Source organism: Caretta caretta, chromosome 12 (assembly GCF_965140235.1).
Source record: "Caretta caretta isolate rCarCar2 chromosome 12, rCarCar1.hap1, whole genome shotgun sequence".
NCBI classification, from domain to species: domain Eukaryota; kingdom Metazoa; phylum Chordata; order Testudines; family Cheloniidae; genus Caretta; species Caretta caretta.
In genome coordinates this window covers 10,489,891-10,502,797 of record NC_134217.1, presented here as the reverse complement: position 1 = coordinate 10,502,797, position 12,907 = coordinate 10,489,891, and the positions used below count along the sequence as shown (strand labels likewise).

Here is a 12,907-nt window from a genome sequence, read left to right as displayed (position 1 = left end):
TTTGTGCTGCACTAATTAGTCTGTGGGGACTGTTTTAAAGGAATATTGAAAGGTACAAATACGCTAGCCCCCCAGTGCAGGCAAGGTCATGTGTTTCATCCAAAAATTGGATCACAAGTGACACCACCATCACTGCAAAGCAGTGTTAGGATATAGATATTCAGGCCTGTCTGTAAAGGCCTATACTCTAAGAATTTAGGTGTATTCTTATCACTTGGCTAATTATAGAGGTATAAAAGAAAGAATCAAAATAACTATCTGCTGGTGTAAGGGCCTTCTCTTACTGTGACAGTCTGAGGCCCTGTTCTTAGGCTAAGGCCTTTGACTAAGCAGCAGAGGCAGCCATAAGCTAGGAAGCAAACAGTCACATCCTCACATTCCAAACTAGTCATATTGAAATAAGGTGCTATTGGGCTGTTAGGTACTATCAGGACAGGATTGTATTCCCATCACCTCCAGAGAAAGGGAAGTGCCTAGAAAATGTAAACGGAAACTTAGTTTGATAGCATCCTGTCTAGCAAGAACTCACTTATCAATAGCTGGGATGTGAAATCCTCACTTCTGTATTGTCTTGTCATTATAGTTCCCACTTTGCTATTGTTTGTCTGTATAATCTCTGTCTGGTTCTGTGTTCCTGTCTGCTGTATAATTAATTTTGCTGGGTGTAAACTAATTAAGGTGGTGGGATATAATTGGTTACATAATCATGTTACAATATGTTAGGATTGGTTAGTTAAATTTCAGGAAAATGATTGGTTAAGGTATAGTTAAGCAGAACTCAAGTTTTACTATATAATCTGTAGTCAATGAGGAAGTGAGGGGCTGTGGGGGTGTGTGTGGGAGATGGGAACAGGGAATGGGGGTAAGGAAATTGCAATCATGTTTTGCTAAAGGGGGAAATGGGAACAGGGAATGGGGGTAAGAAAATTGGAATCATGTTTTGCTAAAGAGGGAAATGGGAACAGGGAATGGGGGTGGGGAAATTGGAATCATGTTTGGCTAAAGGGGGAAATGGGAACAGGGAATGGGGGTGGGGAAATTGGAATCATGTTTGGCTAAGGGCAGGAATGGGAACAGGGACACAGGTGTAAGGCTCTGTGGTGTCAGAGCTGGGAAGGAGGATACTAAGGAAGGAAACTGGAATCATGCTTGCTGGAAGTTCACCCCAATAAACATCGAATTGTTTGCACCTTTGGACTTCGGGTATTGTTGCTCTCTGTTCATGCAAGAAGGACCAGGGAAGTAAGTGGGTGAAGGAATAAGCCCCCTAATATCTTGGTGCTGGTGACTCGGATGCATCGCATTGGATAGGTGAGTGGCAGCCTGTAAGTCCCCCTCCCAAACAGTCCGCGCAGCTGTTTGGAGGGGGTATCGTGAACTCTCGTGATGGTAGTTGCGGGTTCTGGCAAGCCAGTGTAAAGGATTTTTGGATAAATGAATAAGGGAGAACCAGGGCCCATTCCAGATACAGGGGTCAACCTGGGATGAGATTAAAAAGGAAATGGAGGAAGTTTTAGGGGACCCAGAGGGATGGGGGGTGGCTGAGGAGCCCACCCTCCTTGGTATATGGGTAGTGGAAGAAGGTCCCTGCCCATGGGGGCTGAATGCCTTCCAGGGAAAGGAGGCACTTCAGTCCGCTTGTGAGCTGTTTGAAGTAAGGGCAGCATTATGGGAAGCTGCCAGTAATCTTTCAAGTTTGGTGCTGCTTCAGCAAGGGCTGCTGAAGAGTTGTAAATTAGTTAGGGGTAGTTAAAGATGATTTGGCACAAAAGGGTTTAAAGTCAAAAGCAGAGTTAACAGACCACCTTTAGAGACTGGATCTTGAGACTTGGTCCTGGGGGAGTGGAGAAAAAAAAAGTTTCAAAGTGCAACCTGCCTTTCCACACTCTTGTTTTTCTGAAGTTTTAATGGAGGGTACTTTGGATACTTATGTGAGATGTCAAGAAGGAAGTTTTTGTTTAATGATAAAACCCAGTTATATAAATGTAACTGTATGTGCAACTGTGCAGTCACATTGGATGGAATCTTGGTAATTAAATTTTCCAAGGGGGTCAGGTAGAGTGGCTACTACCACCACTATGCTTCTGTCCACAGAAACCTTTACAGCTATTCTGAGGAAAAATGGGCCCTTTTCCCACAGAAATGGTCTATAAGGGACTGCTGCAGGCAGCAGGCAGAGAGAGAATCTGATCAAAATTATTTGACTTTTGGATAATGTAATCAAAATCACTAAAGGATGGAAGGGGTTTCTCTTGGAACTTAACTTGGCTGCTCCTGGTTGTGTCTAGTTGTACAAGATGGAAGTGTAATCGGGTACAGTTGTGTATTTGAGTAATCACAGTGCAAGGGATGTTAGGTAAAAGAGAATTTTGTATGTGCACAGGTAAAAGGAAAAGGGGAGGAATGATGGGAACACTGAGCCTTGGGATGGCTCTGGGGGATCAGATTGTTGCTTTGGTGGGTGTGCATGAAAACTCTGTAGGCATGGGGGAGGCAGTTACACCTTGTGTAAAATTAATATGGCTAATATAATGTATGGAGGTTAAACTATATGGAAGGAATGTGCATTTTCCCAGGACGTGTGCAGTGTATATTGGAGAAGGAGTAAAAGAAATGCAAATAAAACATGGTACTTCATTAAAATCCTAATAGTGCTCCAAAAGGGGCCACAATAGGTTGTGCTTTCTTTTTCAGATCTGTGTGTGTTTTGGAGCAGGAGATGAAAGTGGAAAGTAATCAGAACTCTGGTGGAAGTAAAATACTTCCCTTTTAAGACAGTGTCTGAGCTGCTAACAGCTTTGGATCCAGAAGCAAGCTAGTAAGCCTCTGTGTGTAAATGCAAATTACCTAGCTGATGGGCACAAAGGAGCTGCAAATAACGAATACATCTGGTCAGCAAACAAGCTACTAGAAGACTCAGATTATGGCCCTCCAGGAAAGGGAGGTGAAAAAAAAAACCAAGTCAAGCCTGAAAATAAGGGGGACAGGTTAACCTTAAGGGGGTGTGTGTGTGGGGGAGATGGGAACAGGGAATGGGGGTAAGAAAATTGGAATCATGTTTTGCTAAAGGGGGAAATGGGAACAGGGAATGGGAGTAAGGAAGTTGGAATCATATTTGGCTAAGGGTAGGAATGGGAACAGGGACACAGGCATAAGGCTCTGTGGTGTCAGAGCTAGGAAGGAAACTGGAATCATGCTTGCTGGAAGTTCACCCCAATAAACATCGAATTGTTTGCACCTTTGGACTTCGGGTATTGTTGCTCTCTGTTCATGCAAGAAGGACCAGGGAAGTAAGTGGGTGAAGGAATAAGCCCCCTAACAGCAAGGTCATGTGTTTCATCCAAAAATTGGATCACAAGTGACATCACCATCACTGCAAAGCAGCAGTAGAGCTCAGCAACGTATTCGGCTCCTCTCACCTTCTAGGAGAAAGAACTCAGACTCTTGTGCTCTCCCTATCAGAACTACCTTATGCAGTAAATCCCAATCTCAGCGAGGTATCTAGCCTCCACATGTGCCACCACCAATCTTAATGCACAGAGCTTCAACACACCTTTATGGTAGGAAACAACTTGGTTAACCAATGGCTTGGCCAGCTGTTGCCCTCTCATCCTCTTTCCCCCCCACTCCCATACAGTGATTTGCACTTTGTGTGTGGATGTGCATGTGGACATGCATACATAGTCCCCTGCTTCCCCCACTTTCCATACACCTGGCTCCAGGGATGAAATCCTGACTCCATTAAAGTCAATGGGAATTTAACCACTGACTTAATGGGGCCAGGATTTCATCCCAGCACTCTTCTTAGAGCAGCTTCTACATGGTGGTCCCTGTACTAACTCTGTGGACAAAAGGATTTCATGCACTACCAGACTTGGAATCTGGAGAAATGATATCGCAGCTCTTGGAGGACCCTGGGACACAGGTGGCATGTGGGAGGGCAGAGAACATTTTATCAATAAATTGGGGAGAAGCCACTCAAAGTCATTAAGCCATAGGAATGGATCTACAAGCAGGTACCTGAGGTCAATCTTATTGGCACCCTTACCTAACACACTACCAGGGCAATATTGTCTCAAGCTGTTCCTGATGGCCAATAAACTCCTGTGGTAAAAGAGACTAGGAATGGTTATGTCTTAACATAATGGACCTGCTCCCGTTCCAGTCAGCAGCAAAGCTCCCACAGGATGCAAGGGAAAGCAAGATTAAGTCCAATCTCAAAGAAATTGTGCTGCACAATTGGGATTTTTTCCCCCAAATCCCCAGCCAGACCTCAGACCCCCCTCGCCCCTCTCCCCAGCCAAAAGCAAAACATTCGCTCCCCAAGAACAAGGGAGACTGCGAAAACATTAGCATTAGTATGCACACAGGAAGATGCATAATTGTACGGTGCTTAAATACTGCAGCTGTAAATACTGGTGCCTTAAAACAAAACCATCTTCAGTCCTACAAGTTTGCTCAGTAACCGACCTAGCCCAAACACTATGGCTTAGACCTGCTTTCAATGGTTTTAAATGCATCTCTAAAGGAAGAGCTGAGGCTCTCCTGCAAACTGGACCCTAAAAGAAACTACTTAAACATTCCCCCTGCCATGGAGAGATTGACCATACTCAGTAGCACATACACCTCAGAACATTTTCCTTCCCCTCACAAGCTTCCCATTGAAAGCCATGAGACAGAGGTTTCATTCATGGGAAGAATGGGGTCCCAGGAGGTGTTCTGCACAGATGTGCAACAACATCAATAAGGAGAAAAACTGATCCAGTAACATTCAGGGTGTTGATTACACAACCACACACAGGGGAGTTCTAAGGTAAGGCCACTGCCCTGTCCTTAATTCCCCCTGCTTGGGGCCGTGCCCAAGCAAGCTGGGCTACACTCCGGCTGTGACATGGAGTGGGGCATTATACAGGAGTAACAGGGTGGCCGTATTAGCAGAGAACTTTCTTGCCTTTCTCAGTTTGAAAAAATCACAGTGGTGTATGTGTGTACACCCACCCCCACCCCATCCCCGCGTGGGCGGGTGCAGTGACCCCGAGGAGAATAGTCTCCCCTTGGCCCAGGGCTGCACTCACTCGCTCTGACCAGGGCCTGCCGCTTCACACCCAACGCACGATGATTCAAAGCACCAGGCCGAGCTGTGAATTCAGGCACTTCCTCAGCTTCAACCCAAGGAACTGGCAGCTCCCTGGCCCAGCCCCTTATCCCGCTCTCCTGACGCTCCGTGGAGGCGCCACAGACCCCTACCAGGGGCAGCCCGTCCGTGGGCATCTGGAACGTTAAACTGGAGCAGAGCGAGCAGCAAATGGCGATTGCCACTGCTGACGTGGGCTCTGTTCCCAGCTGCCCCACACAACGTGCCCCACGCGTTACCAGGGTTATGAACCCGAAGGGGAATTAGATGAGGTAAAAGACACAGACACCCACACACACACACACCGCCATTAACGTACCAACAGAGCTTGCCTGCAAGAGGCGGCCTCCCGCTACCCAACCCGCCTGAGAGGGGACCTGCAGCCGGTTCGGTCTGGAGGTTTAGCCGGACTAGCGGACCGTATGACAGCCTCCAGCAGGCTACGTGCCTGTCTGGCCTTACACCAGCCCCCGTCAAGCCTACCTGGTGGCGTCTGCGTGGGGGAAGGTCCATTATTCCCTTCATGGGTGGGCAGGCTGTTCCCTCCTCCCGTGTCTTCAGGGCCACTTGTCCCCGCCAAGCCTAGCCAGCCTTAGGAGCACAGGGCCAGCAGGATCCTGCTGCCCCCCAGGCTCCTAGAGGCTGCCCATCGCCACCCTGCCACTGAGAGAGGGTCTCAAAATGGTGGCCTGTGCTAGCCCCTGAGGGCCCGGGGGAAGACTCAGCCAATCAGGGAAAACAACCCAGGCAGCCTGTGTTCAGGCACTGAACTTTCCCTCACCACAAGCCCTCGCTTCGGGCCCAGATTGGCTGCCGCTGAAGTCAATGGCAAAGCAATGTTCAATAGAAGCAGGGGGGAGGTGCTTTAGGTTTAGTGACGTGGGGAAAACACAATTCAGCTGGTGGCTGGCAAGTGAAGGAGGTAGTGCTTTTCTGTGCTGTAATGAGAGGTGAAATGCTGTTTTAATGCCTGGGGAAATCTGTGAGGTCAGTATAAGAGGGGTAAAGTGCACTGTATTGAAAACTCTGCTCAAATTGTAGTCTGTCGCCTTACATTTCAGGGTTTGTTTGCTTTTTCTCCCTGGCCTTGCTTGCAGGCTAGGAAGCTCTGTAGGGAAGTGTTTGTTGGGCCTAGCAAACTCAGCCTGTGTGAAGCTGGGGTGTACTATGCCCCTCAGATTTAGGGAGCAGCCTACATTGTGTCTCTGTTTTTGGATTCTTGTGTGTTAGCATTCTGAATGTTAGGACAAATGTTGCATTGCAACCTTCCAACAGGAGTGTTTAGGTTTTTATCTATCCTTTCTGTATGTCATTAACATAAGGCTCCAGCATTTTGCAATCACCATTGCTTGGAGATGGTTGTTTAGGGAGATTTCCTGTTAGGATTCCTCATTCTCCTGCCCCTCTAGCTGCTTGTCTGCTTTATCCAAATGCTCATTTCACAGCTTCTCTCCTAGCTTGGAGTGCCAATAGAGTCCCTGGGACACTAATGATAAATAATACGGGGCATTTCTGTTGCCCATTTCATCCAAGGGTATCAAAGAACTTTATAATCATTCATTCACTCAGCCTCACACCATGCTTGTGAGGTGGGAGGGGAAGTATATATATGGCTCTCACCATTCACAGTGGAATGACCATAACTTTAACAGCTCATAAACACACTATAAGAGGGAAGGCAAGCGCGCTTGTTGAAGTCTCCCCACCCCTGTGGGTCCCAAAGGCTGTTGTGACTCCTTTGCTGGGTTCTAAGATTATGGATGGTTCCTTGTAGGCTTCAGTAATGTGTGGTAAATGCTTGCTCTAACTACAGACATGCAGGTACACTAGGCAAAAATGTAAATGGGGAGTCCTTAATCTACACTAAGTAGGATGATGTTACAATACTGTAGGCAATCTTGCTTAAGAGAAGCTCTGTTCCACAAATGTCTGAGGGGGAGGGCAGTCCCCTATTACTTGAAATAATTGCAAAGCAAGGCCCTGATCCTCCAGCTGAGTCCACATGGGTGCAGAAGTCTGCCCAAGGAGAGACAGTTGCAGAATCTAGGCCTAAATCTTTACAGCCAGTAGGGCAATCATCTAAAATCATTATTATTACTGTTATTCATGGAGACAAGGAATTGATGGACCATGTCATTTGTGCCTGAAGCCGGTGAAAAAGGGGCAGATAATTTCATGCGACTGGGTCAAACATCAAGCCCTATGGTTAAATCCTTGTTTTCTCTGGAGTTTTTTTGCCACAGCTGAGAGGGATAAACCAATGATTTGCTGCTACCAAGCCTCTCTCTGCTGCATCTCTCAGTAAAACTTCATAAGGCTGCAGTATTGTATGTGCATTAAGGAAACAAATGATTAAAGCAGAGCAACTGCAAGTCAGGGCATGAGTTTTATTCCTGATTCTGTCATAGAGGTACATGTCCTTGAGCAAATGATTTAAGCTCAAAGCCCTGATCCTGCAATGAGCTCTGTGTCGGTGAATCACTACACACGCACAGCACCATTAGTTTCCTAATCTGAACAACAGGGATAATACTCTAATGTTCTCTAAAATGTGTATTTTTAAATACTACTCTCCCTTTTTTTCCTCCCGCAGCTGCAAATGTTTCAACGCTTCCCCTATCATCTCCATCCCAGAGACTAGCGCAGATAAGAAGGGGCTGAGAGTCTTAATTCACTAATATGGGTAAAGTGCTTGCAGCTCTCTGGAAAGAAGGTGCTGTAAAGCGTTATTACATTAGCATTATTGCTTATCTGTTCATTATACATAAGTCCATAGCAGTCTTGTTTGCAATGGTAAATTGCAGTCTTTTAGGGCCAGATTTTTCAAATTAGGTGCATGCATATATGGTGTGTCTAATTTAGCATCAAATACCTCATACACACAAGCCAGCCAGGAGCCTTGTACATTTCTGTCCCATTATGTACATTTCTGAGGGGAGAGGTAAGCCTAGAACATCTCCAAACATACTTTTTTTTAAAAAACCCTAAAATGGATTAGAAAGTGAATTTTCAGCACCCTCTAGTGGCTCAGTGGTGTCAGGCTCAGCTGCTCTAATAAGTATAGATTGTTCCTCCTACTAAACATGGAGACAGGTTTCAGAGGGGTAGCCGTGTTTGTCTGTATCAGCAAAAACAAGGAGGAGTCCTTGTGGCACCTTAGACTAATATTTATATGGACATAAGCTTTCATAAACTATGGCAAGGATTACAGGAACACTTATAGGAAGAAAGGACGATCTTAGAGCAGATTATTACAACCCAAAATGAAAGTTAAAATGGAAAAGTGATGAAGTTCCTACACCCCCATGTACCTTCACATCCAAAATACTCCTTATAGTACCTGTTCATGATAATTTTGGCTCACTACAACATATCTGAATAGAAACTATAGGCTAACTTTCTCCTACTTCCTCCATGAAAGGGTGACTAATTAAATACTGAGCCTCCAGTATATAAAAATGTAAATTCTAATTCTCCCCAGTGGTTTCTAATGCTGATAGCATACAAGCTTGGGCATGTTTGAGCTGGGATCAAACCTGCTGCAGCAGGACTGACTATAGTCATTATAAAGCAGTGTGCTTATTTGGACACCGCAGCCCAAAGCAGCTCTAGCTCAGACACTATATTATTGCAGTGCTGGTTTCAGATCTGGGAATAAATGGGAGTTTGAGCATGTTAGGTAAAGTGTGCTTTTCTATTAAAGTGTTTTATTTCTTAGCGTGCGTCATGGCATAGTACAGAGACAGAAAAATCTTTTTTCTTAAAGATATGTGCAATGTCAGGGAACGATAGTCTTTTCGAAGCGGTGGTTATTCAAGCAATTACAGGTAGTGCAGTATCATAATTCCACCTGGAAGAGTCCATAGCACAGGAAGGTCAATACAGCTGTTGGACATGAACATGTTGCATCTGCAAGCAGTCATTTCCCACCAAATCATTTAGATGCTCAGATATCAGAACAATTCTACTAGGTGCACAGTAAGCATGTAATGTCTTGATGTGTGTTGCACGTCAGAAAGGCAAACTGTGCCTCAAATTTATACATCAGATCACACCATCTACTTTGTAGGCGTCTGCTGCCATACCAACAGAAGGGTCTCATGCAGATCTGCCAAGTCCATAATTGTGTGCATATCAGTGCTTGTCTAAATATATTGGGGCCATCTGCAAACAGTAGCGGTATTGGCCCCCGGAACTAGGGTACGAATAAGTCAACTATTTATGTGAACTATTTATTGATTCCAGTGTGTCCATGTCTCACATACTTATTGCCTTTTTCCTCTGCATTGACTTTGCTTCCTGCAATTTTTTTTTTATTAGCAATATAGTTTCATTCTACATTCCTGCTTGTAGCTTACACTAGTGGACAAGAATTGGGCCCAATATCAATCCTTGTGGCATTCTGTTAGTTATTGCCACATTAAACTGTTCCACAATCAAGCCAAGGTATTAGATAGCTAAGCTAGTTCCTTTACTTGTTCTAATAGATCGTATGTTTCTATAAAGTATTCCTGTACATTTGATGTTAGAAAGCTTGCAATGTAAAGACATCTGAGGAATTCTTCCCATTTAAAAAAATTTCATTGTAATATCTACAGTGGTGGATAGCTGGTCAGAAATGGGCCCTTACATACCTGATCATTATGAATGAGGATTGAATACCCTTCTATTTGGTAACTTAGCCTGCATGCATCATCTCTGCTCCTGATTAAATAGTAATGCATCTCTATTTACAGAGAGTACGACCACCAACTTGTAATTTCCCATTTATCTTAATTAGATATCTTCTAAATTCCCATTACTCACTTCCAGTTTTTTTTTCTGCAGCAGTTTTCAGTCCACTGTTGGGTAAAGGCCTCTTCAGAGCTGCAATACCTTAGACACTGGCTGAATCCAAATGTTGTCACAAAATACTTTATCACCGACAACTTTTCTGTAATGAGTCACAACCTGCAAAAAGTTTCTTGGGTATCTTTAAGTGGTTTCCCTTTCCATATTAAACGGACTACCTCATGAATTTTCCCACATATCCCATGATGGGATTTCTACTGGTAGAGTCTGAAGTCAACATCCCATATTCTGAATACAACAGTGGCAGGTGCTATAGAAAACAGTAAGGTAAACAGATTAATTTTACTGTCCTAGCAAGGGATTAAATAAATTAACAGGTTAACTCATTTCTCTGTCAAAGCAGGATTTAATCTGTTCATCCCTTAGGATGCTAAATTAATGTTTAAGATTTATTAAATTTGCTTTAGATCCCCAAAATAACGTCAAAGCACTTCCGTTCTCATGCTGTAACAGGCAATGACAGATGGATTTATAGTCCGATCGGCATTATGCCACCTGGCAAAACCCAGGAGGTACTTCTTTCTCTCTCCCCTTCTCCAGTTGTGTACTTTGAAAACAACACCAGATATGCGTGAGGTAGGTTACAAAGCAGTCAGCTTGATCACAATAAAATCTTTGCTGTAAAAAGGAAACACTATCACCATCTCTCAATATATTTATTATAACTTAGGAAAGTGTCAAGTAAAAGCAGAATGTTTTATGATAATGGTTTAAAACTCATTGCAATCTCGCCCGTCTTTGGGTTAAAATTTATAGCGTATGTGATAGCACTAGGGAAGTCTGTCAGAGTTTCTGGTTCAAGTGCAGAACTGAAGAAATAGACAGCTTGCTTGCAGTGAGGATTCCATTTGCAATTGCCCTGTAGACAAAAAGAAAAAAATAGTCCACAACTCCAAGACACTAAGCAGTAATACCCTGATCCTCTTAAAAGAGAACACACAGATCAACATTAACCATTCTCTCACCTTTGATTACATCCCTGTCAACTCTTACAGGAGTGATATATTATCCATTGCTGCTGAGGAAATGTTTTGTATTGCACAATGCAATGTGAAAAAGAAAATAATAATTTGGCCACAGAACACTTAAGGTGAGATGAAATTAGTGAATATTTATTGTTCTTTTCCCTTAATGTTTTGCTTTTACTGAATTAGGCCGAGCAAGAAGAATTAATCATAATTTCAAACTACAGATGGGTCTTGAGCTGTGAATTTTAGCTCCAGAACTACAGGAGTGTTTGGAATTGATTCTGACCTCTCTGTTTCAAACTACCTTCTTCACATCTAAATAGACAATTCTACTGGCATTGTACTTACATAGCTTAACATAGTACTACAATGAAGTGTAGTGAGCAGCTAAATCTAATAAAAACAACACCAAGTAAGATAACCAAGACTGTGTGTCCAGGAGAGGTGGATTTTTCACTGTTGTAATTCTATAAACTTTTTCCTTCCCCTCAAAGAATACAGCTTAAATGAAATTAAGAAAATACCTTTTCATCTGAAATCTGCACAAGTCCTGTGCTGACTGAGATATCAGCAGTCAGATGATATTCCATCCACAGAACTGCTCCATGGCTCTTCCCAGGCCTAGAAAGAAACAAGTAAATTGATTCTTTTCTGATAACTTTATAGAACACTTGTACCTAAAACAATGTCTCTATTTTTTGTGAACACAGTATTTGTGTTATGGTATTCGCCCAATCAGTTGCTTGGGGAGGAGCTGAGTAGCTGAATAGGTCAGTCATGGATGGCAACTGTATAACCAATTGCTGACCTGTAAATCTGACAAAATGCAGGAAAACTATATTGGAGCAGGCCATGACTGTGTGTGTTTGGGTCCGTGATAATTAAAAATGTGTTCCAGGTTAGTAGGTAACAAGGCACACATTGACAGGGAATCCTCCTCCTCCTGCCTGGAAGGTTGGGTGGGAAGGGGTTTCCTCTGCTTTCATACCACATCATTTCCCCCTTTTATTCTGAATCCTACAGATGCCTTCACCCACCTCCTGCTCCCAGAGCTTGGCTGGAAGAGATAAATACAGGACCAAGTCTGCATTCTATTTTCCACCGAGCCCACTGGTGCCTCAAGGGGCAATCTCTGGCTGCGTGGCTACAAAAGTCATGCTGCCAGGGAACACAGCTGGTGCTGAAGCACAGGGAACACACACAGATGAGTCTAGCCTCTCATGGATCTCCATGATCCACACAGAACTCCCAAGTATTTGCCAGCTTTGGGGGCAGACTTTATGATCTATTCTGAAAGGTGGGGACAAATTTCATCCTTGCAATAAAATGAGAATTCCTCCCCTATCAGGGGAGCCTAACAGTCTTTTCTACCAGAGCTCTATTCTGTGAGTTTTGCCACAAGAAGGTATAATCTGGACCACATAAGTACCCATAAATCGTGTATCACACAGAGAAAGCCAAGTTAGACATTTACATTAGCACGTTACAGTTTTGCATTTAAATTTGAAGAATAGAAGTCCTGAAGTAATGGAAGTTAAAACCAAGTTTTCTTACAAGTTTTTTACACTGGTTACACAGTATTCCAGAATTATAGCCTACACTGCAGAACTATTTGAAGAGGAATGTTACTTCCATTTTAGAGACATGTGACTATGAAAAGTCAGTTGGAATTATCTCAAAATACATGTTGCATATAATATTTAAGGAAAGGTGAACTAGCTACCTACAAATATTGATAATTACAGCAAAGAATTATGTACTTACAGCGAGTAAAATGAAACCATAATTTGGAAGATAAACTATGTGCTGGTCAGAAAGAACTGATCAACCACAGAACAGATGGTTATATTTGGAAAGGGGAAATAAACATCCAGATCTTGGTCTGGTTGACCTAACCTATATATTAATTCAATCAAACTGTTAATATTTAACTCATTTATTGTTAATGAGTATA

General features: G+C 43.5%; 1 protein-coding gene and 2 long non-coding RNA genes across 6 annotated transcripts in view; 1 reads left to right on the top strand and 2 right to left on the bottom strand.

Annotated features, from left to right (window-relative positions):
- LOC142068652 (uncharacterized) overlaps window positions 1–5,875 on the bottom strand; it is a 47,355-nt gene extending 41,480 nt beyond the window's left edge. Inside the window, exon 1 of the long non-coding RNA XR_012664551.1 lies at window positions 5,618–5,875. This is a non-coding gene — a long non-coding RNA (uncharacterized LOC142068652). The remainder of the gene's footprint in view (window positions 1–5,617) is intronic.
- Window positions 5,876–6,038: 163 nt separating this feature from the next.
- Window positions 6,039–12,247, top strand: LOC142068650 (uncharacterized). Its single transcript, XR_012664547.1, has 4 exons — window positions 6,039–6,121; window positions 7,728–7,847; window positions 10,981–11,075; window positions 11,977–12,247. It is a non-coding gene; the product is annotated as an uncharacterized LOC142068650 (long non-coding RNA).
- Window positions 10,623–12,907, bottom strand: part of PRMT7 (protein arginine methyltransferase 7) — a 49,722-nt gene continuing 47,437 nt past the window's right edge. For all 4 annotated transcript variants that reach the window (XM_048817177.2, XM_048817172.2, XM_048817173.2 and 1 more), the window contains 2 exons: window positions 11,478–11,574; window positions 10,623–10,844 (listed from right to left, as the gene is read on the bottom strand). In XM_048817177.2, the coding sequence (XP_048673134.2) occupies window positions 10,683–10,844; window positions 11,478–11,574 (259 nt within the window). In that variant the 3' untranslated portion in view covers window positions 10,623–10,682. The remainder of the gene's footprint in view (window positions 10,845–11,477; window positions 11,575–12,907) is intronic.